The sequence below is a fragment of the Panicum virgatum genome, chromosome 1K (assembly GCF_016808335.1).
Source record: "Panicum virgatum strain AP13 chromosome 1K, P.virgatum_v5, whole genome shotgun sequence".
Lineage (NCBI taxonomy): Eukaryota > Viridiplantae > Streptophyta > Magnoliopsida > Poales > Poaceae > Panicum > Panicum virgatum.
Window position 1 is genome coordinate 11,027,934 of NC_053136.1, and position 24,943 is coordinate 11,052,876.

Below are 24,943 nucleotides of genomic sequence, written 5' to 3' on the forward strand. Positions count from 1 at the left end.
TTAATTTAAAATAATTTCTTTAAACACGTGCCATCACCACTAGTTTTTTCAAAAAAAAAGAGAAAACAGGCGCGCGCGTCTATTAGGATATTTTAGATTGGCCAGACCCCATACCTTCCATGAGGGTTTGGGTTTTGGAGAGACCGATTAGAACTCACACTCACACCTTCCATAAGGTTTTTGAATACTTTGACTCAATAATATCATTTTTCCATTCAAGCGGGATGTAAAAGCCACACAAACAAGTCGTCAAGACTACTGAAACAATGATATGATATAGTACAGATATGCATCCCGCCCAGTCCAGCGTCCCGTTCGAACTTCCACCGCACCACCAAGTAAGTAGGTTACTGCAACATGCTTCATACTGCACAATCAGCATTCAGCAGCGGCGCTCCTACGTGGCCGCAGCCTCAGCACGGACGACCTCCTCGCCTCCACGCGCTTCTCCTCGGTCTCCATCTGCGCAACCCATGGGGCGACGCCGAAACAATTTCATAAGTTTACATGGAGACTGCAAAAGCGCAGTTGCCTGATCTCAACAACGTCAGCTACTTAAGCGGACGGATGGCACGGCAGCGCATTGGCGAGGCACACCACATCGAGCGAGGAAAGAAACACGGAGGCTGGCATCAGAAAGAAAGGAAGCAACAGTGTGTTTTTCACTTCTTACTGGAAGTCTGGAACCATGTCGAGCATGCTGTCGCCAGGGCTGAGCTGAAAATCGCTGCCTGGGCTGGGCTGCTGGGTGGAATGAACTGTAGCAGCTGGAATTCACTGTTACGGCTGGATAGGGTGGGATGCCGCCGGAAACAGCGTGACCGTTGGAGAACTGTAGCAGCTGAAATTTACTGTTACCGCCGAACGGCTGGGCATTCCCAGCCCAGCCAGCTCTTTTAAGCTCAACCGAACGGGCCAAATGAAGCTGCATGTTTTTATTGATTTTCGCAGTAGAAGAATTATATTATACTGGGGCCATGCTTTTCTTGTACAGGATTACAAACCAGTTCCAGGATAGGTAGGTGTTAAGTTGATGACAAAACTGTAGTCCGTGGACTTACCACGCAATTGATGATAAATGAAAAACTAACGGCATATTATAAGTTAACCATGCATGGAGCAAATAGAGCATGTAAACCGACATGGCTTGATCAGACAGCTGGGACAAGATTATCTATAACTGGCTTGACGAGCCGCAGGTAACCACGGTTTCCATTCGTCTACCGTGAAATCCGCGATTACCGAAGCACGCTTCTGGTCTTCGAGTTGGTGACAGACTCGATAAGCCGGTACATCCATCGGTCAAGCATTCCTGTATAATAAAAGTCGGGAAGAGTATTGTAACAAGCAATGAATCGTAAGAACAACGAACTATCTTTTTTTTTTCCTTTTCCAAGTTGTGTTCTCAGTACCACGACCTTGGCATGCAACTAATATACTAAAACATAAAATCACAGGGTGGAGATTAACCTGTCATAGCAAATGTGCCACCAAGAACCGCACATAGACGAGTTAGGAAATGAAGGAAGTTCCGTCTTTCCTCTTTGATGGTGACCGTAATTGGTGAAAGATCATAAAGGAAGTAAACAGCTGCAGGACAAACAAAAAGAGCTTAGCTTTGAAAAGAGATAAACATTCACACCTTTCTTGAAGTGTGAAACAAACAGTTACCTGGCCAGGTCCTGTCAGTTGGGCGAATGGGAAGAAAATACTCCGTGACAGAAAACTGATTTGTTGGCAATACCTTCTTTGAGAGATATCTATACTCAGTTGGAACAACCTACATATCAATTGGGCAAACAGATCAGAACACTTACTCGCGACCTCTTACAAATCATAGAAGAAAATGAAATAGCAGATATTCACTCTGCATATGTTCTGGTTTGCTTGATAAGATCAACCTAACCAGATTGAGATAGGCTCACTGGAAATAAGAAATGACATTGTATTGCAATGCAAATGCAAATATTTACAGCACAATTAAAATCTCTTCAGGCATTCTTTGCTATATTTCCTAATATTAACACTTGGAAGCTGCTCCATGCACATGTTTGATTACAGAGGCCAGATGAATGGCAACTCACCTTAATATAGTATTTGAAGGTTCCACTTGTGTCATGAAGTATCCTTGAGGTTTCATCCAGTGGATTATGAATTCCTGGATACTTGGGGCCAAAGGACAGATCGTGAATAACGTGACTAACATTCACATGGCTTGACCCTTCAAAAATCTGTGTAAAAATCACACATATTAGTAAATTGTATTAAAATCCCAGTTGGAAAAATGTACTAATAAAGGCAATGGATGCACAAAATTGCACAACAGCCCTCAGTTGATGGGTAAAGCGAGAAAGAACTGTTTGATTGTTTACATCAAAACATCAAAATCCACAAAAACAGTGATTTCTTTCACTCATTGGAAACTATTTATATCCATAGCATTGAACAGACCCTGCATGAAAAACAATGATTCTAGTTTGTAAATGGCTGCCACAAAGTAGCATATGCCCAAGAGTAACAAAAGAACAAAGATACTTCAAGACTTTAGATGAGTGGTACGACTGACAAAAGAAGAGAGCCAACAGAAGAGCCACAGAAGAAACCATGGTTAGTTCAGTATCATGTGATGGTTAGGCAGTTAGCATAAACATAACTCAGCTACCATCCCTTTTGTTCCAATGCCAGTTTTCAGTAGTTTACTGGCTCACTTGTTATTTCTCCATTTCTCCTTTTTGTTTTTGTTTAGTTGTGTTTTTTTCTAACATCACAAAATCACTATGAAGTAGCGCAAATAAATCCAAATATCTGCCAGCTATTGATGCTGGTTCAAGATTTGAGCACCAAGAAGTAACAAAACCAAATACTGGCAGGTTTGACACCATGTAATTAGCCATTGAAAGAGATGTTTTGTTAGGAACCCAAATGATACCTTATGAAGTTAATGACCCTATTTCAGTATTTCTCACATTACAATCGAGCTTTTTAAGCAGCTTAGACTTTTATCTTATGAACCTTATAATTAAAGAAAGTACGCATAGTTCAGAACCAAAATGTACAAAGGGTAGAGAAGTCATAAGGTATCTGCAATTTTAGATTACTGACCTTTTCAGCAACAAAAATGTTTAAACCATGCACTGAGATATGGAAGTTACCAGCAACCCTCTGCACATCTAACATCCCATAGACCTGTAGAAATTGAGGAAGCAGTTTCATTAGCAACAACAGAATATGCAATTCACAATCACAACCCGAAATACCATTCTGTAAAACAAATGTGAACCTGTAGATGAATAACTTACTCGACATCCTTCACCATTTTCCAGCGCTTGTTTGACACTCTTAACCATTTTCTCTGCATCTTCATTGAAGGTGTGCTCATGCTTCTTTTCTTCATCATGATTCTCATGGCCATGATCTGTTTTAATTAAGCTTTTAATGAATAAGCACATTATGAAGAATTATTCTAAGCAAAGTGTATTGGTCAATCAGACAAAATATTCAAACTAAATCATGCCCATCAGATGTAACTCAAACATCATTGATCAATCCATTTAGTCATCATCGTGGTATTGAAATTTTCATGATAATCAAAAGTGAGAGAATGCGCTTCTCTTTCAAAGTTTCAATTACTTAAAATCTACAATTTTTTCGGTAAAGGAAACAGCTAGAAGTTCAAGCTCTCACTGCGAAGGAGGTAGGTACCGGCTTCAAGCCTGAATGGCTAGGGTACCCAACATCAACACCTGCTACTGAGCATATTTACAACAGCAAAAGATACTCTCCAACATCGAGTAAAATACAAAAAATACACGCATACTGCTGATAAAATTCTTTCATATGGTAATTGTCATGATTCCATGCTAAATTAGTTTTTTTTCCTTTTTAGGGAGGAACAGGAGTATACCATGATCACGATGAGCCCCATGTCCCTTTTCAACTAGGTCAGACAAGTACTCTGTACCAATGATATGGCCATACCTATCCAACCGAAGCTGCATTAAGCAGATATGAAGGAAGAGAGAAAATATTAGACATGAGAGCAAGGCAACTAAAGCATTATAAGAAAATATAATACAAACTTAGCAGGGAAAGTACTAAACATAGGAACACATATGAAAAATAATGTTTACATGCAGCAAGATACAAATCAGAGCTGGTAAAAGTACATGCCTCTGCAGTTCTACATTAACAAATGAAAACCAATTAACCAGTATAATCTATTGTCTGCCGGCTTCTGACTAATGAGGATATGCACTTGGCCCTTAATAAGACCCACATATGTAATGCTTCTTCATCACAAGTCATAAGCAATGGTAATAATAAATGCAGACACTGTATTAAAACTCTAGAACATACACCTGAAGGAACAGAATTTTGAACAGAGAAGTTACCTTCCAAATACTTGTGTGCAAATCAACTTCATGTTTCCCAGACATGTCAATTGCATCCACACTCAATACTAAACAAACAAGAGCCAGAGAAAGATGTATCAAAATCATGAAACATCCTTTCAAAAAAAAAAGTCATGAAACACTTCGTTCAATAATGAAAATAAGGACTTGCAACAAACTAATTATGAGTGACCTACTGAACTAAAATCAATAACTGACCTTCACATGGCAAAGAAGGAAATGACATATTTATATGGATTGGCAGAGTTTCTCCTCGTTTCAGATCTACAGACATCTGCAGACAGTATCAACTGGTGAAGGATTCATGATACAGATATTGGCACAGATCAACTCAATGAAAATAAAATTAAGCCACAGCAAATGACTTTACCAGAATCCCATACATTACAATTGCCATATTATTATAAAATCAGAAGACACCACGGTTGTTCAGCATTGTAATTGATTGATGATTTATGTTTCGTATTCAAAGACATGTTTGTCATCACAAGATTTCCTTGATCAGATTGGTGCTCTGATGCTTGCGCACAATCCCCACAAGGCAGCTAGAATTGTCTTCAGTGGTATTAATTATTTTTTCTTGTCCAGTTGGTTTACATTTTTGTAAATATAAACTAAAACAGGATAAGCTCCTATTTTCTGCAGGCATATTCACAGTGCTTAGAAAAAAAAATTAGAATGAAATGACTTGAGCAAATGTTGAAGAAAAGTTTGATACTCCCTCCGTTCCAACTTGTAGGTCATTTTGGCAAATCTAAAAGATACATAGTTTTTGTTACGTATCTAGACATGGGTGTATAACTAGGTACATAGCAAAAACTATGGATCTAGGTTTGCCAAAACAACCTACAATTTGGAACAGAGGAAGTAGTAGTCAACCATGAACACACAAGCTGTGACAGATCATACCTGATGCACGGTGTAGGTCATAAGATAAAACTGCAGCTCATGCACGAACAGCGTAAACATTATAATTAGCCCAAGAATTGTCACTGCCAAGATATCAATGGTGGCACGAGTTAAAGATAAATATCCAAACCATACACCTCAAGCATCCACTTGCAACAATCACACAAGAATAGGGTCTCCATAGTCCATACCAATAGCACCAGAGTAAGTCTTCTTCAACAAGTGCTCCTCGGCGTGCGGGAACGCATTGAGGCTCTTCAGCGACGGTATCCTCGCCATCGTTCAGCTGCCATAGAAGATAGAACACACCAACCTCCGTCAGGACTAGAGCACATGCGCATCAACCAGCACTAATCAGGGGCGGACCCAGAATAGGACATGGGTGTACACACATAATAAACCCGATCATTTGTGCAAACGAAAAAAAATCGAAGTTAGTAAGTAATAGATTGTAACTGGATTCAGATCCGGACACAGATAGTTTTGTTAGGGTTTGGGGTCGCTCCGTCTCGCACAGCAGAAGGAAAGAGGAGGGGCGGCCGTACCTGGAGGGGAGGATGCGCTCGTCGTCGGCAAAGGGATGGGCGAAGACGCGACCAATGGCGCCGCCGCTCGCCCAGTCGTCCCCGCCAGGGAAGGAAGAGCCAGGCAGGAGAGTCTCGGAGAGAAGGTGGGGGGGGAAACAGAGATGAGCCTGAGGCCGCCCTCGGCTCTGAGGGAGGGAGCGCTGTCGACGAGCCGAGCTCCAGCGAGCCTGCCACCTCGGTCTGGACTCTGGAGTTGAGGCAGGGTTAACGTAACCGACCGGTGACCGGTAACCGCCGGCTTCCGGTTCCGGTATATCGGTCCGGTTTGGCCGGTTACCGGTCGGAATCGGTGGAATTCAAATTTGAATTCAAACTTCCCCGTTCAACCGGTTCCGACCGGTATACCGGCCGGTTTGGATGGTAACCGGCCGGTTTGACTGGTAACCGGTCAAATTCAAATTTTTTTCTTTTTTTGTTTAAATTCAAATGCCCACAAAGTATACTAAATAAATGTTTGTACAACATATTTTAGTCTAAATGAATCCTCCAACCCTTTTTATACTACTTTTACATTGTATTTGTATATTTTCGTATGCATGTTTTTTTATTTAACTTATAAATTCCGCAAACCATACTAAATGAACGAATTTTTGAGAAAATTTGACATCATTAGATTCTTTGCACCTTGAAATATTTTTAGAAATTTTTCATTTTTTTTAATTCAAATTTAAATTTTGAATTTGGACCGGTTTCATACCGGACCGAACCGGAACCGGTCCGGACCGGTTTGACCGGTAACTGGTCAAACCGGACCGGTTACCGACGGTTCGGTTAACCCTGGTTCGAGGTCGATCTGAGCCTCCATTCAGCCGTGCCAACAGGCAATAGCTCGATCTGAGGTCGGACAAAGGGGAAGCACGCCGGGCAAGTCTTGGCGTGGGCGTTGTCGAGCAAAATGGCATGGATCATTTGGTTCAGGGAGCATGTGTTTGGTTCCACGGTCGAACTGGGTCGGGATAGGTTCGACCCAGTTGGACCCATGTTTGGTTAGGGGGTTCATATGGGTCGAGTTCAATCTGGAGGGGAATATACCCACTAGATGTGGGTCAGAGTGATTTCTTTAAAACCAACGGACCACTCCGACCCACTTCCCTCCCGCGTCGTCACGTGCGTCGCGCGTGAGCCATCGGTCACCCCCTAATCCTTATCCTCACCCTCACCCTCCCACGCACACCCCCGCTGGATCTCGCGAGTCGCGACGCCCCTCTCTGGTGGGCAGCGGCGGCGCCCCTCCTCCGTGGCGGCGAAGCTCCGCGCTCCCTGCTGGTGCATCCCTGCTCCCTCCCCTCCCAGGTATTGTGCCATGACCCCGGCGCCCTCCCCTTCTCATTTTTCCTGGCTGCGCCTCCCCCTTCCCTCCTAGCTCGCGAGCTGAACCGTGCCGCTCCTGTTCTTCCCTGCAGGCGCCGCCCCTCCCCGTCTCCCCTGCCTGCGCCGGCCCGGCGGACCCGTCCCCTCCCCTCCCTCGCCGCGGCGACCTGGTTGCACCGGCCCTCATCGTCGTCACCGCATCTCCAGCAAGCCGGCCTTCTCCTCCACCACCGGGCATCACTGAGCCGCGTCATCCTTCTTCCGCCCCAAGGTAAGCAAATCCAAACCGATTTGCTGATTCTCGTGTGTGGTGCTTGCTAGATTTGGAACTAATTTTGCTACAACAATGGGTATACATGTATATGTTGCTAGATTTGGAACTATGCCATGCCTATATTATTGTTGTTGTCATTGTTATGTTGTAGATGGATAAGAAGACCAAGGCTGTAATTTGCGCTGCTGCTGCACACATGTTGTTATCAATGGTGGCCGTGATTATCCAGTCTAGAAAACGTAAACGGGGTGAAAGGATTGCTGGTATTACCTATGGGCCTATGGAGGAAAGGGATAGGATGAGAATAGAATACCTAAATAATAAAATTTGGAGGGGTGACACAGTTTGTGTGAACATGTTAAGACTTAATAGAGACAAGTTCTTTCGGTTGTGCAGTCTTTTTAGAGATCGTGGTTTGCTTAAAAATACCATTCACGTGTGGCTACTGGCTTGAAGACATCGAAGGGCTTTAAGAAGGTCCATCTCAATGCTTGTGCTAGGGCTATCAATGAGAAGTTCAACACTATGCGCACGGGTGAGCAAGTCAAGAACCATTTGAAAACATGGCAGAAAAAGTTTGCAAAGATAACTAGACTTAAGAAGTTGAGTGCTGCACTATTTGATGAAGATAATTGCATGATTACTCTTGACGCTGAGCACTACAATAACCATATTCAGATAATCTATACTCCATTTTACCATCATTAGGCTCATGCTGAATTTTCAGATTTTGTTGACTAATATGTAGTACATTCTAGGATCATAAGGCTGATGCTGAGTTCTTTAACAAGCCCTCCAGCACTATAGAGAGATGGAAACAATATTTGGAAATAGCATGGCCACAGGAAATTTTGCAAAGGACTCAAGTGCACCTCTAGGAAGAGACGATAATGATGCTGACAGCCAAGAGGCGGAGGATACTGGATATGATGCAAGTGAAGGTACTACTCAAGGGACAACATCTACTGCTAGCAGACCCAACAAGAGGGCAAAGTTAGCTGAAATCGAAGAGGAGGGGCTGATTGGTGCTGTCAAAAGTGTAGGTAAAGACCTTGCAAATGCTATACAAATGGTTGCTCATCCGGATGACCTGCCACCAGACCTATTTCCAATGTTGCTGAGCATGCCTGGTTTCAATTCAGCCCACATATCTTATTACTTCCATTATTTGGTTGCGAACCCTAGCATTGGTAGAGCTTTCTACGCCCTGCCATGGGAGAACAAGTTAGATTGGGTTTCAATGTACATCGCTGAGAAGTTTCCTTGACAGTAATGACGATTTAGATGAGACACATGTTTCTTTTGTTGGGCTTTGTATCCTATGATGTGTAAGCCTTGACCTTATATCTTGTAAGGCTTGAACTTAACGTATTGCCTTGAACTTTATGTACTTAAGTAAGGCTTGAACTTGCTATATCCTATATGGCAGCTTTGTAATATGATTTAAGGAAGGTTTGCACCGTGAACTAGCTATATTATTATTATGACGTATGGTACTGCAATTTCATTACTACTATTTGAATCCTGTTGTGTCTTATGGTTTCAACTATGGTAAACTCACCAAGAAGGTGACCATATTCCCTGATCAACCCTCATCCCTTCATCCAAACAAGAGATGCAGTCACTCCAACCCACTTTGTTCTTGCAACCAAACAAAAAACTAGGTCCGACCCAACCCAGTAAGCAAACATGAAACTGGGTCTGACCCAACCCTGAAATCAGGGATGGACCCAACCCATCTCCAAACCAATGGGGAGTGTGCCCCGTGCTAGTGGGAATTTTTCTAAAACTTTTATCAAATAGCGCATGTGTGATTTTGCACAAACTTCATCAAATCGGGTCACCATGTGGTATGCTTGGCCAGGCTTTGATGGCAGATCCGTAGAATCAGATAGGCAGAGGCCCAATAATTCAGTAAGTTCTTTTCAAAAAAAAATAATTCAGTAATTAATTGATCTTTTTGTTACTCTTGTTAAACCACAGGAGGGAAACGCATTTTACCGTATGATTACACGCTGCGAAATCTGGACCAACTACAAGTCTCGATAATTCAATCAAGTAACAAAGGCGCATAAAATTTGATTGGATTTGGCCACTATACAGAGCTATGATCTCCGAGGTTCTTCAGACTTTGTGGAACAGTAATCCAACTCGGACCAGGGAACCAGGACAACTCGGTGAAAAAACTAGAAATCAGGGGGGTAGCTCTATAAATATGAACGCCCTTGAAGTTTGCCAGGGTTTTCCGCCGTCTTATCCTTTGGTCCACGCAGCCCCGCAGCCGCCGCCCAAACCCTAGCGACCCGCCGTCCGTCACCATGGCCGACGACCACTACTCCTCCAAGCGCAAGTACGACGACCCCTCGCCGCCGCCGCGGCGCACGGGGTTCTCCTCGGGCCCGCCGCCCGCCTCGCCGCCCGCTGGCGGCGGCGTCTCGTCGTACAACAGCGTGCCGCCGCCCCCCGACGAGATCCAACTCGCGAAGCAGCGCGCGCAGGAGATCGCAGCGCGGCTCTTCAACGCCGCCGAGGCCAAGCGCCCCCGCGTCGACAACGGCGACGATGACGCCGGCGGCTACGGGGGAGGAGGCTCCCTGGGCGGCAGCGGTGGCGGTGGCGGTGGAGGTGGCCGCATCGGCGGCGGGGGGCTTGGCTACTCGTCCTCTGCCGGTGGTGGTGAGTCACTGGACTGATTTCTCGTTAAGCCCATGTTTGATCGCGGAGATCTGTTTATGCTTACGGTTTATGACCGCTTCCATGATGTGGATTTAGGGTTGTTTTACGCTTCGATTTGGGGGCTGGATCGATAGATATTGAGCGCGAGCTGCTGTGATGTACAAATCTTGTCTTTGGTTAATTTAACCTGTGTGCTTTTGGGATTCCCGTTGACGCAATAGTAGGTAGCACGCAGCTAATGTTATCTCAGTTATTCTTGTGGGCGCTTTTTCGTCATCACCATCTGTAATAACATGAGCTGCAAGTAACCGCGTTGCATCCTTGGTTTCTCTGCAGCGTCACGTTGCAGTACAGCAGATTGGTGGTGGAAGAGTCACATTTTTTTTACGTTGCAGCTTAATCTAACCAAACTGCATAGTTGAACCTTTTTGGTCAGTCTGGTAGAGAGGGCACATTGCACTTGTGTTGGGGAAATGGAAGCTAGATTTATGCACCATGTGAACAAGTTATTTGTTGTGTTGTACCTTTCATGCAATGCGTGAGAATTTTAGATGTTACTTCGTGTGTTTCATATATCTAATTATCTATAAATGCCATAAATTCTGATGACCACAAATGGATTCTGAATACTGGTGGTTTCTGTATCAGGGCATGGGTCTTCTATCCCGCCGTTATCTTCACAGGGTGGTGCGTCTCAGTACTCTTCATATGGTGGATATCAGGGTACAAGCAAAAAGATCGAAATACCAAATGGAAGGGTAAGCTGCGTTCAATTTGTTTCCAATCACTGAATTTATAGTAGTGTTAGAATGAATCACCTCAAGTGTGAAGTTTGTGGTCATGTTAACTGGCACTGTTGCTGACTTGCTGTAGGTTGGTGTTATTATCGGAAAAGCTGGGGAAACAATCAGGTATCTCCAACTTCAGTCAGGAGCAAAGATTCAAGTAACAAGAGACAATGAAGCTGAACCAGGTGCACAGACAAGATCAGTTGAGCTTTCAGGCACTCCTGAGCAGATAAGCAAAGCTGAGCAGCTGATCAAAGAAGTTCTTGCAGAGGTATTACTTGTTACAACCACAGCTTTTGTTCTGCTTTTTTTTTGCATATCATGTTGATCTTGCAATCTTCTGCAGGCTGATGCTGGGTCATCTGGTACTGGATCTGGTGGCCGGAAATATAATGCACCGCAGCCAGGTGCTGACACATTCCAGATGAAAATTGCTAATAACAAGGTTGGTACACATGCTGTTATTTCTTGATACACGTAACTTTAGGATGAGAAAACTACACTTATTACAGTTTTTGACATAATCACAAGTGCTCATTTGTCAATAATTAGTAAGTATTGTGGCACCTATTCCATCATTGATTTTTTTCTGCTTATGATTTTTTTCCTTTTTAGGTTGGTCTGGTTATTGGTAAGGGTGGTGAGACTATAAAGTCCATGCAAGCCAAATCTGGAGCTCGTATTCAGGTTTGTTATCTTGTTCAACAGCTTCCTGTTTTACCCTATCTTCAATCAGAAATAAGGTTTTACTAAGTTTACTTGTCGGCTGTTTTCCTGCTTTTTTTGGCTCTACCAAGTGAGTTTGAATGCTGCTCGCAGTAGATTGAATAAATCTCATATTTCTGTTACACTTGAGTTTCTCTGTTTATATTTTGCCTCATACACTCCATTGCTCAAGCTAGTCACTTAGTACTTCAAGTCATTTTGTCAATTATATTTTCTTGTTGATGTTTTTGGTTATTCATGCTTATTTTTGCTCTACCAAGTGAATTTGAATGCTGGCTACAGTAGATTGAATAAATCTCATATTTCTGTTATACTTGAGTTTCTCTTTGCCTCAATACACTCCATTGCTCAAGCCGGTCTCTTAATTCTTGAAGTCGTTTTGTCTATTATATTTTCTTGTTGATGTACAGTTATTCATGTCCTTACGAATTCTTGTGCAGGTTATTCCTTTGCATCTGCCTGCTGGTGATACTTCAACTGAAAGAACTGTGCATATTGATGGCACACAGGAACAAATTGAAATTGCAAAGCAGCTGGTGATTGAGGTTACCAGCGAGGTCCGTTTTCTTTCTCGTGATATCCATGATTGCTTTGTCATATTTGGTTATCTGCCTTACTTTAGTCTTGCTTCTGGTTCATTTTGTTTAGTGTTCGTTTTATGATTTCCCCTGGGGTTCTTTTGAAAAATATTGTTCCGTTTGCTTCTTTTTTGCACTACATTGATTACACTGCTGTGCTAACCAATGTCTGAAGCATATTGGCCGTGGGTACAGCCCTCAGCATGGCTATGACATGGAAGGAGATTTTCATATGCCTTTCCTGTTTCTGAACATAACTTAATAATGGTTTTGGGCAAGGTTTAAGACTTAAATATACCATAAAATTAAACTTATTTCCAACCTGCTTCATTCTTTATATATTAGCATCTTTGTTCGGACCATTGAATGGTTCTTAACAGAACAGCTGTTCAAGCTTTGAGAAGTCATTCTTTATAATTCATATCGTTCACTTCACATGCGGCGATGTTTGTGTTTTGGGCAACATCTGTAACAAGTGACAAGTCCATGCTGTCACCTGTTCTATCCAGTGTGTATTTATTTCTTCACATATAGACAAATATAGTGTCCATAGCTTGCCAGGAGGACTGCAAATTTTCCTGGAGAGCAGGTTTGTCACTGTTTAATATCAATATATGTCCTGCTGAATAGAACACGGCATTTTGACTGAACATTGTTATGAATGAGCTGACATGCTATAATCTGGTATTTGTACCGTTTAAAATTTGTCATATGCTCCTGTACCTCTGGATACAATGGATACATTGCTTACTCAGGGCTTGTTTGGAAGGAAGAATTGCTCTAAACAGGCCCAGGCCCTCAGGTGTTCAGTCTGTAATGGCGGGCATGCACTCCAGTTTAGATCCTTTGATGTTTATGATCATTAGGGATGCTAGGTTTTCTTTTTGCAGCCACTACTGCCTATACACAACTTGATACTTAATTATGTGGGTTTGCATTCTCTTTATATGATAACTGTCTGTGAACGAAATGTAGTCCATGTTGTGCAACCATCTTATTTGCATTATTCCTGAATATAAAACTGTTTCAATATAAAACTGTTTTGTAACAAAAGGATGCAGAAAACCCTGCTTGGAGATGCTTTTATGTGTTGTTATGCCTGTCTATCTACCTCGTGACTTTGCAGGTTGCTGTCACAACCTTCTCTTTATGCGTAACTAGTATCACTCAAATGTCTTCTTTGATGTTTCATTTGTTACTATTTTGTAAACACATTTTTGGAGGATATTTGCCCATAAAGGAACCTCTGTATTTTTATATTCTGTCATTTAGCATTAAATAAATCTTTTAGATTGTAGTGGAATCACCTTTGTTCATCGCTAATCTTTAAACATCTATTGAAAAAATTATTCGATGGTATTACTATTCAACATATATATGTATTCGTCTAGCTGTCCAATCTTCATTAGCACCTATAGTTTTGCACATGGGCGACAGTAGATGGGCATCACCCATTGCTTGACAATCTTGATCGGTGAGTTGCTCCTTCCATTTTTTGGTGGTTTTGGAATTTATCTGCAACATGCTTGTGTTTGTATGTCTGTTATTGCACTGGTGTTTTCCCATTGCATTCTATGCTGTGTTCTTTTGTTGTATACATATATACAGATGTGCAAACTATATTTTTGCAGAACCGTGCCAGAAATCCAATGTCAGGTGGCTATTCTCAGCAGGGCTACCGCCCTCCTCGTCCTCAGTCAAACTGGGGCCAACCTGGGGCACCACCCCAGCAGCCAGGTTATGGTTATATGCAGCCTGGAGCCTATCCTGGGGCACCACCACAATACGGTGCACCTCAGCAACCTTATGGTACCTATCCTCCAACATCTGGTGGCTATCAGACTGGATGGGATCAGTCTCAAAACCAGCAATCTCATACAACTCCCCCTGGTACTGGGTACGACTATTATAACCAGCAGCAGCAACCTCAACAACAGTCTGCCCCTGGGACTGATGCGTCTACTGATGCTACTAGCTACAATTATGGCCAGCCTCCTACATATACTTCGCAAGGATATGATTCTACCTACTCTCAGCAGAGTGGTGGGCAGCAAGCATATGATTACTCTGGTTACCAGACTCAAGGGCAGCAGCAGGGCTATTCTCAGCAGACTGGTTATGATCAGCAGGGCTATGGTGCGTCTGCTTATGGATCAGCTGCAAACTCAACCCAGGATGGGTCTGCACCCAGTTATGGTGGTACTGGTGGGGCTAGTCAGGCATCCCCAGGGCAGCAAACTTCAACTCCAACTGCTGGAAGCCACCCTGGTTATGCCAGCCAACCTCCTACCAGTGCTGCATCAAGCTACCCAGCACAAGGTTCTACTCCACCATCTGGCTACGGTGCTCCACCGCCGCAGTCTGGCTATGGCGCCCAGCCACCACAGCAAGGTGGTTATGGTCAAGGTGCTTATGGGCAGCCTTCTCCGCAGGGCCAGAAGCCTCCTTCATCTTCACCATATGGGCAGGCTCCGCCTCCTGGATCTGCGCAAAGTGGTTATGGACAGTATGGTTACAGCCAACCTGGTTATGGTGCGCCTCCGCCATACCCTGGTGCACCCCCTGCAAGCCACCCGGGCTATGCGCAGCAGCAGTCTTATGGTGATGCTTATGGCAGTGGAAGTTATGGTCAGCCTCCAGCATACTCTACTGAAGCAACAACTGCTGCGTCCCAGGATCAATCTGCTGCACCTGGCTCCACTGGTGCTACCACAACATCTGCTCCTGCTCCTGCTAACAGTGGCGGCGCACAAACATCCGCCGAAAGTTAAGCATCAATGGCTCGTTAAGGAACAAAAGATTTTTCAAGCATCTGCTGTGGTTTCCTCCTCTGTTGCTTTATGTTCTGCATCTAGTTTAGGGAAGAGGCTCCATATCTACGAGTTATATTGTTTTCCTTGTTGCTTTTGCTGACTTCTATTATCTTAAATTGCTATTCGTCAGTACTGTGTTATCTATGTTGTTTCGATGCCTGTACGTTCTGGTAATATATGTACTTGTGGTTGCTCTGGTTGGGCCTTACTGTACGGGGTCTTACGCTGAACATCTACCAATACAACATGCATTCTGAACCATTATCTCTTTCAATATGCACTGATGTACCTTTTGATTGAATGGATTTAATTTTGGTTTCAGTGTTGCACAGGTGAGATACAACCACCAGGTTGAGTGCACTCCCCCTGTTCTAAATTATTAGTTGTTTTGGCTTTTCCATTCTCCAAAATTATTATGGCTTTTCTAAATACATGGATTTAAGATGGAAAATATTGTGATCTAAGGCCTCCTTGAGTCGGGTAGCTCATAACTACAGCTTATCTCTTGTTCAAGAGTAGATTAGTGAGGTTTATATGTATGTATGAGCTAGTGTTTGACTAACAGCAACTTTCTCTAGCATCTGGAGAAGGCCTAACCGCCTAAGAGTGGTGAATGACATGGTTCAATTGGTTGAACCATACCCATCCAGGATCACCAAACACGAGTGGTGAACGACATGGTTCAATTGGTTGAACCATACCCATCCAGGATCACCAAACACCTAAGTATTTTTGGGATTTAATCAGGTGAGATAGCACTGGAGCACAGCTAAATGTTTAGAACGAATGTAGGCAATCACAGACAAATTGAATTTCTACCAGGTAAGTTCGTATAAGAAAACAAAGTGAATCAGAATTTTGAAGTCACATTTTGTGCTTGCGTTCCAAACCCTATTTTGTCTTTTACAACTTATTAATAGGACAATATACAACAACTCCAAATATCTTTTGTTCCGATATTTCGTTACTAGTATATATGCCAATTATGAGAGATAGTATAAGGTAGCTATTCGACGAACATAATTTAGGTGTCGTTTGTGGGGCCACATCCAGTAAAGATTGTTTATTTTTACTCTCGCATAGAATAGTTTCACTATAATGTGAGAAATAATGTGTCGGGTTGTATAAATGGAGGTATTAAATTAAGGGGTAAATGGTACGGATAATATATGTCTGTATTGGAGTTTGGATTCATTTAGAGCGTCAGTATCCGAGTCCATATATATCCGAGTCCATATATTCAATATCCGATGCAGTGTCCCCATCCAAATAATGAAATTCATATTTTTATAATATTGATATCTACTTATATCTTATCTAATACTCCATCTGTTCCAAATTATAAGACATCCCAAGAATTTTGGAGAGTCAGAGCAATTTTAAGTTTGACCTAAATTATATAGAGAAATATAAAGATTTATGATATCAAACTGATGTACTATGAAAATATAACTAATAAAGAATCTAATGATACTTAGTTTATATAATAAATGTCATTATTCTATTATATAAATTTAGTCAAACATAAAAAAAACTTTGACTCTTCAATATTGTTGGAATGTCTTATAATTTAGAACGGAGGGAGTGTATTTGAAATTATCCGTATAAAAAAATAGTTATATTTATATCCATAGTTATTCGACCGTACTTTTTTTTTGAGGGGAGAGGTATTTGACCCTCGACCGTATCTACATCACAGAAGCACAGCAGAGCTCTAGAAAGAAAAAAAAAAAAAGCAGAGCATAGCTACAAAACGGAAAGGCAAAGGCTACGAAGGCCCAAACGAATTCATTGCGGGCCCCGCTTTCTTGAGTTGCGTTAGGTTACTTGGCCCACCCAAACTCTAAATAATCCAATATATATTTGGAGCTTTGGACTGCCGAGTGCGGTTGAAAGCCACTCTCGTCTCCGGGGTTCCCAGCCATGGCGGCCACCTCCCCTTCCTCCCTCGCCCCGCCGGCTGTGCCCATGGAGCTGCACGCCGGCAACCGCGACCGCCTCGTCGCCGCGCTCCGCGGACACCTCTCCGCCTCCGCCCGCCCGCCACGCGGCCTCGTACTCCTCCAGGTCCGTCCGTCTGTCCTGCTCGCAATCCTCCCCCCCCCCTGATTTTTTTTGATTTTTTGATCTGATTGATCATTCGCCGTCACTAACTTTTTGAGTGGTTCTGGTTCTTCGTCGCGCGAAGGGCGGGGAGGAGCAGACGCGGTACTGCACCGATCACCTCGAGCTCTTCAGGTGCTCGCGCTGAACCCAGAGTTTTATTCCGGTCATTTTTGCCACTCTTCTTTGGATGTTCAGATTGAGAGGCGAATCGGGCAATGTTGCAGGCAGGAGAGCTACTTTGCCTACCTCTTTGGAGTACGGGAGCCAGGATTCTACGGCGCAATCGTGAGGGCTCTCCTCTTCTTTCTTATTACCCCTTTTCGGGCACAAGTGACTCCGGGTCCGGTTTCAGTAGATACAGCAGTCAACCTTTGGGCTGCAGCTCTTGAACCTTGTTAATTTTTGGCCTGATAGTACATGTCTGTTAATAGAAAGGAAAATCTGGGCCTCCTATTGTATTTGCACATGTGCACTATTGAGAGTTGGAATTTGGAAATGCCCCATGATGATTGATTAGTACTTAGACGTATGCTGGTGACTCAGAACAGCTATTTCTGAATGAGTTGTCCTTCTCAATATTTAATCCCTAGTGGCTTCCTATCTCCTGCTAATTTGAAGTTTTATATCCTGATCACAGCCTCCGACATAACAGGTGGTGGTCGACTGGTCTTGTAAAATCACTTTTTTTTTGGTGGGTCACCAGGGTGGGGGAAAGAATTCCCACCTGAATATATTTCATTGGAGTGGCAATGCAAATCATTTTTTTATGAAATGGAAAATGTTAACTGGACCTACTAACACAATTCATCTTAAGATTATTTCCCACCTATGCTACAGATACTGACCTGCGTTTTAACTTTTGTCAAAGGACATTGCCTCTGGACAGTCAATTTTGTTTGCTCCAAGGTTGCCAGCTGACTACTCTGTTTGGATGGGTGAAATAAAACCCTTGTCTTACTTCAGGGTATTTCCTCTTATGAATCTTCTATTCTTTAGTTGTCGATACATTCCAAAATAAAGTGATCTTTCCATGATTATGTACAGGACACATACAAGGTCGATATGGTCTTCTATGTTGACGAGATCACACAGATTGTGCAAGATCGTTTCGGGGATCATGGGAAGCCTCTTCTATTTCTCTTATATGGAAAGAATACTGACTCTGGGAATTTCTCAAAGCCTGCTAGTTTTGAGGTACTCGATGTGCCATTATCTGCATTGTCAATTTCTCACTCACAAATCATGCTTATTAATTTTTTACTTTTGAAGTGAGCATATGCTGCAATATATGTTCATGCATTACTCATAATTTTCCGCAGATGTCAAAATTATATCTTAGTATAAAATTCAGTGTTATATGATAGATGTGCTTAGTTGTCTTCTTCTCTTATGATTTTGTGCATATTCTATTTACAATGTTTTTCACTTTATGCTAGGGGATGGAGAAGTTTGATACTGATTTAATTACACTTCATCCTATTTTAACTGAATGTCGTGTAATCAAATCTGACCTGGAGCTTGCCGTCATCCAGTATGCTAATGATATCAGCTCTGAAGCTCACATTGAGGTACAATATTCTTACCAACTCCTTTATTTTCATATGTCTCATGACCAAATCATGGCTACTCAATTCCCAGCTTGATTTATAGCCCAACTTGCCAGACTTCATTGGCTGAAATTCAGTGGTGAGTTGAATTTTGCTAGGATTGGTCTAGGATTTGCTATTTTTTTTCCTATCTCCTTTGGTTGTGGAAGTAAAGGCTTGTCTTACTGAATAAGAGAAAGATACAGTAGCAAGCATTGGGCCACCATATGACACCAGGTTCTAACTTCCTTCTGCACAGAAATGCACAACACTAATACCATCAGACCTGTCTCAGACATCAATTCATGGAAGCATCGCCCATAGGCTATCCTTTAGACATTGTGATTAATAAACATGTTATAAAAAGATCTGATTGTTGACTTGCATTTTACAAGGTTATGAGACAAGCAAGACCAGGCATGAAAGAATATCAGTTAGAGAGCATCTTCCTTCATCATGTTTATATGTATGGAGGTTGCCGGCATTGCTCTTATACATGTATATGTGCTACTGGAGATAATAGGTGAGAATGTATAATGCTGTTAATTCCTGTTTGCAAAAAATGGGAGTGGTTGAAGAAAAGTCCATCAATTCTTAGATCCCCATCTATTGTTGTTTTACTTGCTATTTTTATTCAAAATTCTGATAACAATATCTTCAAATCTTCAACCTGTTGAAGACCACAAACCTACAATGATTGCATACAGCCTTTTCGTGTAAAACCTTCTTAGCATCAGAAACCATTTGCTGAAATTTCAGTTAGGTCTCCTTTTAGTTGCCACTTATTGTAATTAGAGTATCTGTTATAATTTGTTGACTTAGGCAAGGAAAATGTAGAGTTCTGTAGGATATACCATCTTGAAGAAAATAGACCCTATGACATTAGTCTGGATCTTTCATGAGTCTGTCATCTTGGAAACTGGAATTTTGGGTTTCAAGATTCAAAACATATTCATGGAAAATTTATTACCTTTGTGTTTGTTGGAATATTAGTACATATAATTTTTCTACTCTTTGCAGTGCTGTTCTCCACTATGGACATGCGGCAGCTCCAAATGACCGGGTAGGAGAGCGTACTTTATCTTTTCATTTTTGACCTTTAGTTGACTTAAAATTCGTATCATTAGTGTTGGATTTTTATACTCCCATCTACATGAGCTGATATTGCTTGTTTGAATTCGAACAGTAAAGTTATACTTGTTTTTCATTATCTGCAATTTGTTAAGTAACTCTGAGACTGATCATTGAAAGTTGGGGCAATTTTTGTCTTTTCTATTTGATACCATGTCCATAAAACTCATTGAAGTCGTTGATACTCAAAGCAATGATAGGAGGAAAGTAGCTTGGTTGACACTTAGCTTAATTGTAGCCTATTGTTTTTATCTACCAAGCAGTGTCTGATACATTTTCTAGTGACTCTGGAAAAAAATATATGTTCGTCATCAGCGTCGAAGCACCTCGTTATGAATGCATGGTGTACTTTACAAGAAGTGGTGTCCTAAAAAAGAAAGAGAGCCACTGAGCTTCTGAATCCTGAATTTATTTTTTAACTAGTGAGCTTACAAGATAGAAATCCAACAAAAGTATTCCAAAGAATGGAGGCTATTTGTGTGACTATAGGAGGATATGCTCGTTCTCATTCCTTTTATTTGTGACCATGTGCACGCTTTTCCTTTTAAGGGAGGTTTAATTTTTGTCCCCTCTTCGGGCTTATTGTTTTACTTTGGTCATTGGTACGTGTTCACTGTTTGATTATCTGAAATTCAGACTTTGAATGATGGAGACATGGCACTAATGGACATGGGAGCTGAATACCATTTCTATGGATCTGATATCACATGCTCATACCCTGTAAGTACTTCAAAAGTCCATACATCTACTTTGAATCCCTTGGTTTTCCTGTTAATTTGCTAAAAGCACTGATACAACGGCACTGTGTATGTAATATTATGAACTGAATTATGCATGCCATCAGCTTCAAGATATAATTGTTTCTTATAAAACCATTACTAGGGGCCTATGCCCACCTACCATGTTTTTCTTACATGGCTTTAGATCTTGCATCAAATGTGCGAAAGACAGGTCATTTCACAGGGCTTCTGCGCCAAAAACAGCTTGTCATGGGTTCTATTATATGTTTATCTTAGCCTTTGCTATCTGATTATAAATTTACATGCTAGACCATTATTAGTGTTGCTTCTTAAGACTGCAGGACAGGGGATAAATGGATGTCAATTTCTGTGTCCCCTTCTAGATCAGTCTTCAGTTACCTCATCACGTGAAGCATGTTCTTTTTTCATAGGGAAATACAGTACCGGAGGACCCAGCTGTAGTCACATGGAATGGAATACGGTTGCTGAACACACTTAGAATTCAAACATTGTAGCGTCATTTTGATATCCCTAGTTCCATTTTCCTCCATCCTCTTTACTTGTCATTTTGTTTTTTCTGTTCTCTGTTATCAATTATGATTCTTAACCAAACCAAGCTTAGTATTAAGTATATACTACTATTGTGTAGGTTCAATTGGGCTCTATCAGATATTTCCTTCCTTTCCTTTTACTTCAATCATTTGCCACTTCAGGGTTATAATGCTGCTGGCACCTGGCAGAGGCACAAATCCATCACATTAATTGTTTGTGATATATATCTGGAATCTATATTATAGTTTTAATTTGCACAGCCCTTGATGCAAACACATGATTTTGTTTATCACATCTTACTACAACATCTGTTTAATAATTTGATTTAATTGGTTTACATGTTTTCAGATAAATGGAAAGTTCAGCAGCAGTCAGATAATAATATACAATGTAAGTACCTGATTATACAAATCCATTTATATGTAATCCTATCAATTTGTGTTTGTGGTATGAAACTTAGAAGCATAAGTTAGAAGTCTTTGTTTCTTTTGAGTTCGCTCCCACCTTTCCTGATCTAAAGTTATTCACATTTTCTACAGGCTGTGCTTAAGGCTCATAATGATGTCATATCAAACATGCAGCCTGGAGTAAACTATATGGATATGCACAAGTAAGAATGCATTATTGAAGCTTAAAGACATGCAATTTGGAACACACCCCTCAAGAAGTATTCCTAGATGCTGGAGAGTCATTTCATTTTTATGATGTATCTTTTTAATGCATAAAATATTTATTATTCTTTCTTTAAAAAAATTACATAACTTGGTTTGATTCTGTGGAAATTTAATGTCAGATGTGGTTATTATAACTTAGATATACTTTGGCATAACGTATCTGCTGATTCACTACACATTGTTTTACTTCTGTTTAAACACACTCTTCTTCGATGACTCAAGCATAGTTTTCAAACGTTTTGCAGATTGGCAGAACGTGCAATACTTGAATCTCTCAGGAAAGAGCAAATTCTCCAAGGGTGTGTGTGTAACTCACTGTGCCTATCAAACTTCAATATGTAAAGCTATTTTTCTGACTTCTGTTCCTTGGAAACCATTTCTCTTCAGGGATGTTGATGATATGATGGCTCAAAGGTTAGGAGCTGTTTTCATGCCTCATGGTCTTGGCCACTTACTTGGGATTGACACCCATGATCCAGGAGGCTACCCTGAGGTCCGTCCAATCTTCATAGATTGTTATGCACACAGTTTTCGATTTACACTTGTTTGCTGCTTTCAACTGAGAGTAATGCTTGCTCCTATATACCTTTTAGGGATTAGAGAGGCCAAAGGAGCTAGGACTGAGCTCCTTGCGGACCACAAGAGAACTCAAAGAAGGCATGGTCAGTTTACTTGTCCCATACTCCCATTAAAGGAATCCCAGAAAATTCTGCTATATTATATGCCTCTTGAATCTTGATGAATCATGATTACTAATGAGATGTGATTGCGTTATCCAATTTCTTCGTAGAAAAACCGGTGAGCATCTCCCTACTCCTGCCCCTACCCCTACCCCTACCCCACAATCGGTATCCTTATCTTGATCATGCAACTTCACACATACGTTGCATTTCTTTGCACACTTTGTGGGTAAGATAGAGCTATCCTCTGCTGGCTGTAGGATTCCACAATTCCTCATGTTCAATGCCTAACTAACAAGCTACTTTGATGTTTACAAAAGATCCGAGAGATCAATTGCACTTGCGCTGTCTGGTTTTCGTGAAATAGCAACTGAATCAAACGTCCGGAATGATAATATATCTTAAAAGAACCCACAACCATTGGGAGATTTCAGGCTTAGTCTTAAGAAGGGGAGCACCAAACTCTGGGTTCGACCTTGGCGGGTCACCTCCTTGACGGCGATGACCTAGTGAACGATAATATGAAATGCACCTATAAAAAAAATACTTCAATGCCTGCAAATATCTGACACCATTTGCTATACTAAACCTTTGTATTGCATTAAACGAAATATTGGAGGTCGGAAATGAAGGAAAAAAATAGTTTGTACTGTTGGAAAAAGAAAATAGTCAGTCTTACCTATCTTTCCAATAGTACCTTCAGCAATATGAATATTGAGCTTCTATGGTCTGGATAACAGGTTATTACAGTGGAGCCAGGTTGCTATTTCATCGACACTTTGTTGACTAAAGCGAGGAATGATCCAATTTCCTCGAAGTTTTTCAACTGGCAAGAGATCGAAAAGTACAAAAGCTTTGGTGGTGTTCGCATTGAAAGTGATGTGGTATGTATTGATAACTCCTTTTAGTAATTACTTGTGCACAGGGGCGGCCTACTTGCTGCTGGTGCACCGCTATATGTAATTTCGCAGCAGCTAGGTAATAAATCAAATGCATGCAAGTGTTTTCAGCTGGAAAACATTTGAGAAATTTTATGCCTCTTATGAAATTATTCCATTTCTTTCTAGGAGATGCTTTACCCCATCGACTTTATCTCTCTTATTATTTCTAGTGAACCTCAAGTAATTTGATAAGCATTTGAGTTACCCTTCTCCTGTAAGGATCAACCAGATGCTGATATGCGCTTCTGTGATGTTCACCCTCTTCCTTTTGCACACTAACAATAGTCTTGTTTTTCTGCAGTATGTGACGGCTCAAGGATGCCGGAACCTCACAAACTGCCCCCGAGAGACGTGGGAAATCGAGGCCGTCATGGCCGGCGCTCCATGGCCTCTGCGGGCTTCCACTTCCCCTGCAGCAGCCGCAGAGTCGGGTGTCTAAGGCATCCCCTTAATTTTCAACTTCATTCTTCATGGTGCTTGGTGTAGATTCGGTGTACCCAATAAATAGCTTGTCACCACTGGCACGAACTTGTTGCTGGTTTTATGATCAAATAACCATGTCGTTAAGCTGGAGTATTCTCAGATTACCGGTAGGCTATTCTGTTGTGTGGTTGAGGTTAATTGAGAAATTGTTACAAGGCTGTTGGAAGGTTGAACTTCTCCTCTGTGCCGGTGGGAGCAGCAGCGACAACAAGTTGATAACTGGAGCCATCTCTGTAGCCTAAATAACAGCTGGCAAAGCTGAGGAAGCTGTGTGGAGAAATAGAGGGGAATGAGTAACAGGATTAGAATTTTGGAATTTAGCCAACGTTGCTGCGTATGCTGAAACTCTGTTGCGGCCCGTCCTTTCTTTTTCCCAATTTTCTTTTCTCCGGACGGGCTGAGATAGATGTGTTACTGGAAACTACATTGGATAAAATCTGGATTTTCCCCCTCCTGTCACACATGAAGTGATCTGGTTTTCGTAATTGCTGGGGGTAGGGGCGGGGTATTAAAGTGAGACAGAATTATCCAGACAACTGAAAACTTCAATGAGTAGAATGGACTTTATAGCTTCATTTTTTTTGAAAGAGGGCTCAAAAACCATGTAGGGTTTAATTTTTGTAGATTTAAATTCATTATATCATGCACGTATTTTCTGTACTGTTAATTTCCCATTAAAATTTGGCATGTAGGGGGTGTTTGGTTCCTTGTAGGGATGTAAATGGTACGGATATTTTCGGACCATATTCGAATTCGATTTGGTCTGGAAGAGTTTTTATCCGTCCGTACCCAATTTTGGGTATTCAGTATCCATAATCGATCCGTATTCAAATACTAAAAAGTTACAAGTTATATTTTCCTTTTCATAATGTCGATATCCATTAAAATTTTATACGGTAGAAACTAACATTATCCATATTTGACTCCATATTCGAACAAAAATATGAAAACAAATATGATATCAGTAATATCCGTC

At 41.6% G+C, this 24,943-nt stretch overlaps 3 protein-coding genes and 1 pseudogene across 3 annotated transcripts; 3 read left to right on the top strand and 1 right to left on the bottom strand.

Annotated features, from left to right (window-relative positions):
• Positions 1-912: 912 nt before the first annotated feature.
• LOC120694616 (endoplasmic reticulum-Golgi intermediate compartment protein 3-like) lies at positions 913-6,092 on the bottom strand. The gene is made up of 12 exons (XM_039977802.1): positions 5,867-6,092; positions 5,513-5,607; positions 5,322-5,404; positions 4,611-4,686; positions 4,392-4,459; positions 3,905-3,992; positions 3,300-3,415; positions 3,103-3,186; positions 2,085-2,231; positions 1,672-1,780; positions 1,471-1,590; positions 913-1,312 (listed from the first exon to the last, which is right to left on the bottom strand). The coding sequence occupies exons 2-12, from the start codon at positions 5,598-5,600 to the stop codon at positions 1,239-1,241; spliced, it is 1,053 nt and encodes a 350-aa protein (XP_039833736.1). The 5' UTR covers positions 5,601-5,607; positions 5,867-6,092; the 3' UTR covers positions 913-1,238.
• Positions 6,093-7,928: 1,836 nt separating this feature from the next.
• LOC120652525 lies at positions 7,929-8,760 on the top strand (annotated as a pseudogene).
• A 941-nt stretch (positions 8,761-9,701) lies between these two features.
• LOC120694627 (far upstream element-binding protein 2-like) lies at positions 9,702-15,348 on the top strand. The gene is made up of 7 exons (XM_039977809.1): positions 9,702-10,169; positions 10,818-10,927; positions 11,043-11,228; positions 11,304-11,402; positions 11,573-11,644; positions 12,124-12,240; positions 13,893-15,348. The coding sequence occupies exons 1-7, from the start codon at positions 9,812-9,814 to the stop codon at positions 15,030-15,032; spliced, it is 2,082 nt and encodes a 693-aa protein (XP_039833743.1). The 5' UTR covers positions 9,702-9,811; the 3' UTR covers positions 15,033-15,348.
• A 1,609-nt stretch (positions 15,349-16,957) lies between these two features.
• LOC120694635 (xaa-Pro dipeptidase-like) lies at positions 16,958-24,149 on the top strand. The gene is made up of 16 exons (XM_039977821.1): positions 16,958-17,141; positions 17,263-17,312; positions 17,405-17,465; positions 18,049-18,144; positions 18,225-18,374; positions 18,617-18,748; positions 19,162-19,289; positions 19,787-19,829; positions 20,534-20,617; positions 21,538-21,579; positions 21,729-21,799; positions 22,109-22,162; positions 22,251-22,356; positions 22,457-22,525; positions 23,284-23,427; positions 23,786-24,149. Exons 1-16 carry the CDS (start codon positions 16,998-17,000, stop codon positions 23,921-23,923), a joined length of 1,512 nt encoding a protein of 503 aa, XP_039833755.1. The 5' UTR covers positions 16,958-16,997; the 3' UTR covers positions 23,924-24,149.
• The last annotated feature ends 794 nt before the right edge of the window (positions 24,150-24,943 follow it).

What these genes read in the sequence shown, in the direction of transcription:
- LOC120694616 (XM_039977802.1), bottom strand. Translation starts at nt 5,600, where the DNA reads ATGGCGAGGATACCGTCGCTGAAGAGCCTCAATGCGTTCCCGCACGCC. An exon ending in TGGGGCTCATCGTGATCATG is followed by an intron (nt 3,416 to 3,904) that starts GTATACTCCTGT and finishes TAATTAAAACAG; the next exon opens with ATCATGGCCATGAGAATCAT. An exon ending in TGGCACATTTGCTATGACAG is followed by an intron (nt 1,313 to 1,470) that starts GTTAATCTCCAC and finishes TTTATTATACAG; the next exon opens with GAATGCTTGACCGATGGATG.
- LOC120694627 (XM_039977809.1), top strand. Translation starts at nt 9,812, where the DNA reads ATGGCCGACGACCACTACTCCTCCAAGCGCAAGTACGACGACCCCTCG. An exon ending in CTCGTCCTCTGCCGGTGGTG is followed by an intron (nt 10,170 to 10,817) that starts GTGAGTCACTGG and finishes TTTCTGTATCAG; the next exon opens with GGCATGGGTCTTCTATCCCG. An exon ending in TCGAAATACCAAATGGAAGG is followed by an intron (nt 10,928 to 11,042) that starts GTAAGCTGCGTT and finishes GACTTGCTGTAG; the next exon opens with GTTGGTGTTATTATCGGAAA.
- LOC120694635 (XM_039977821.1), top strand. Translation starts at nt 16,998, where the DNA reads ATGGCGGCCACCTCCCCTTCCTCCCTCGCCCCGCCGGCTGTGCCCATG. An exon ending in TGTGCTACTGGAGATAATAG is followed by an intron (nt 19,290 to 19,786) that starts GTGAGAATGTAT and finishes TACTCTTTGCAG; the next exon opens with TGCTGTTCTCCACTATGGAC. An exon ending in TTCGCATTGAAAGTGATGTG is followed by an intron (nt 23,428 to 23,785) that starts GTATGTATTGAT and finishes GTTTTTCTGCAG; the next exon opens with TATGTGACGGCTCAAGGATG.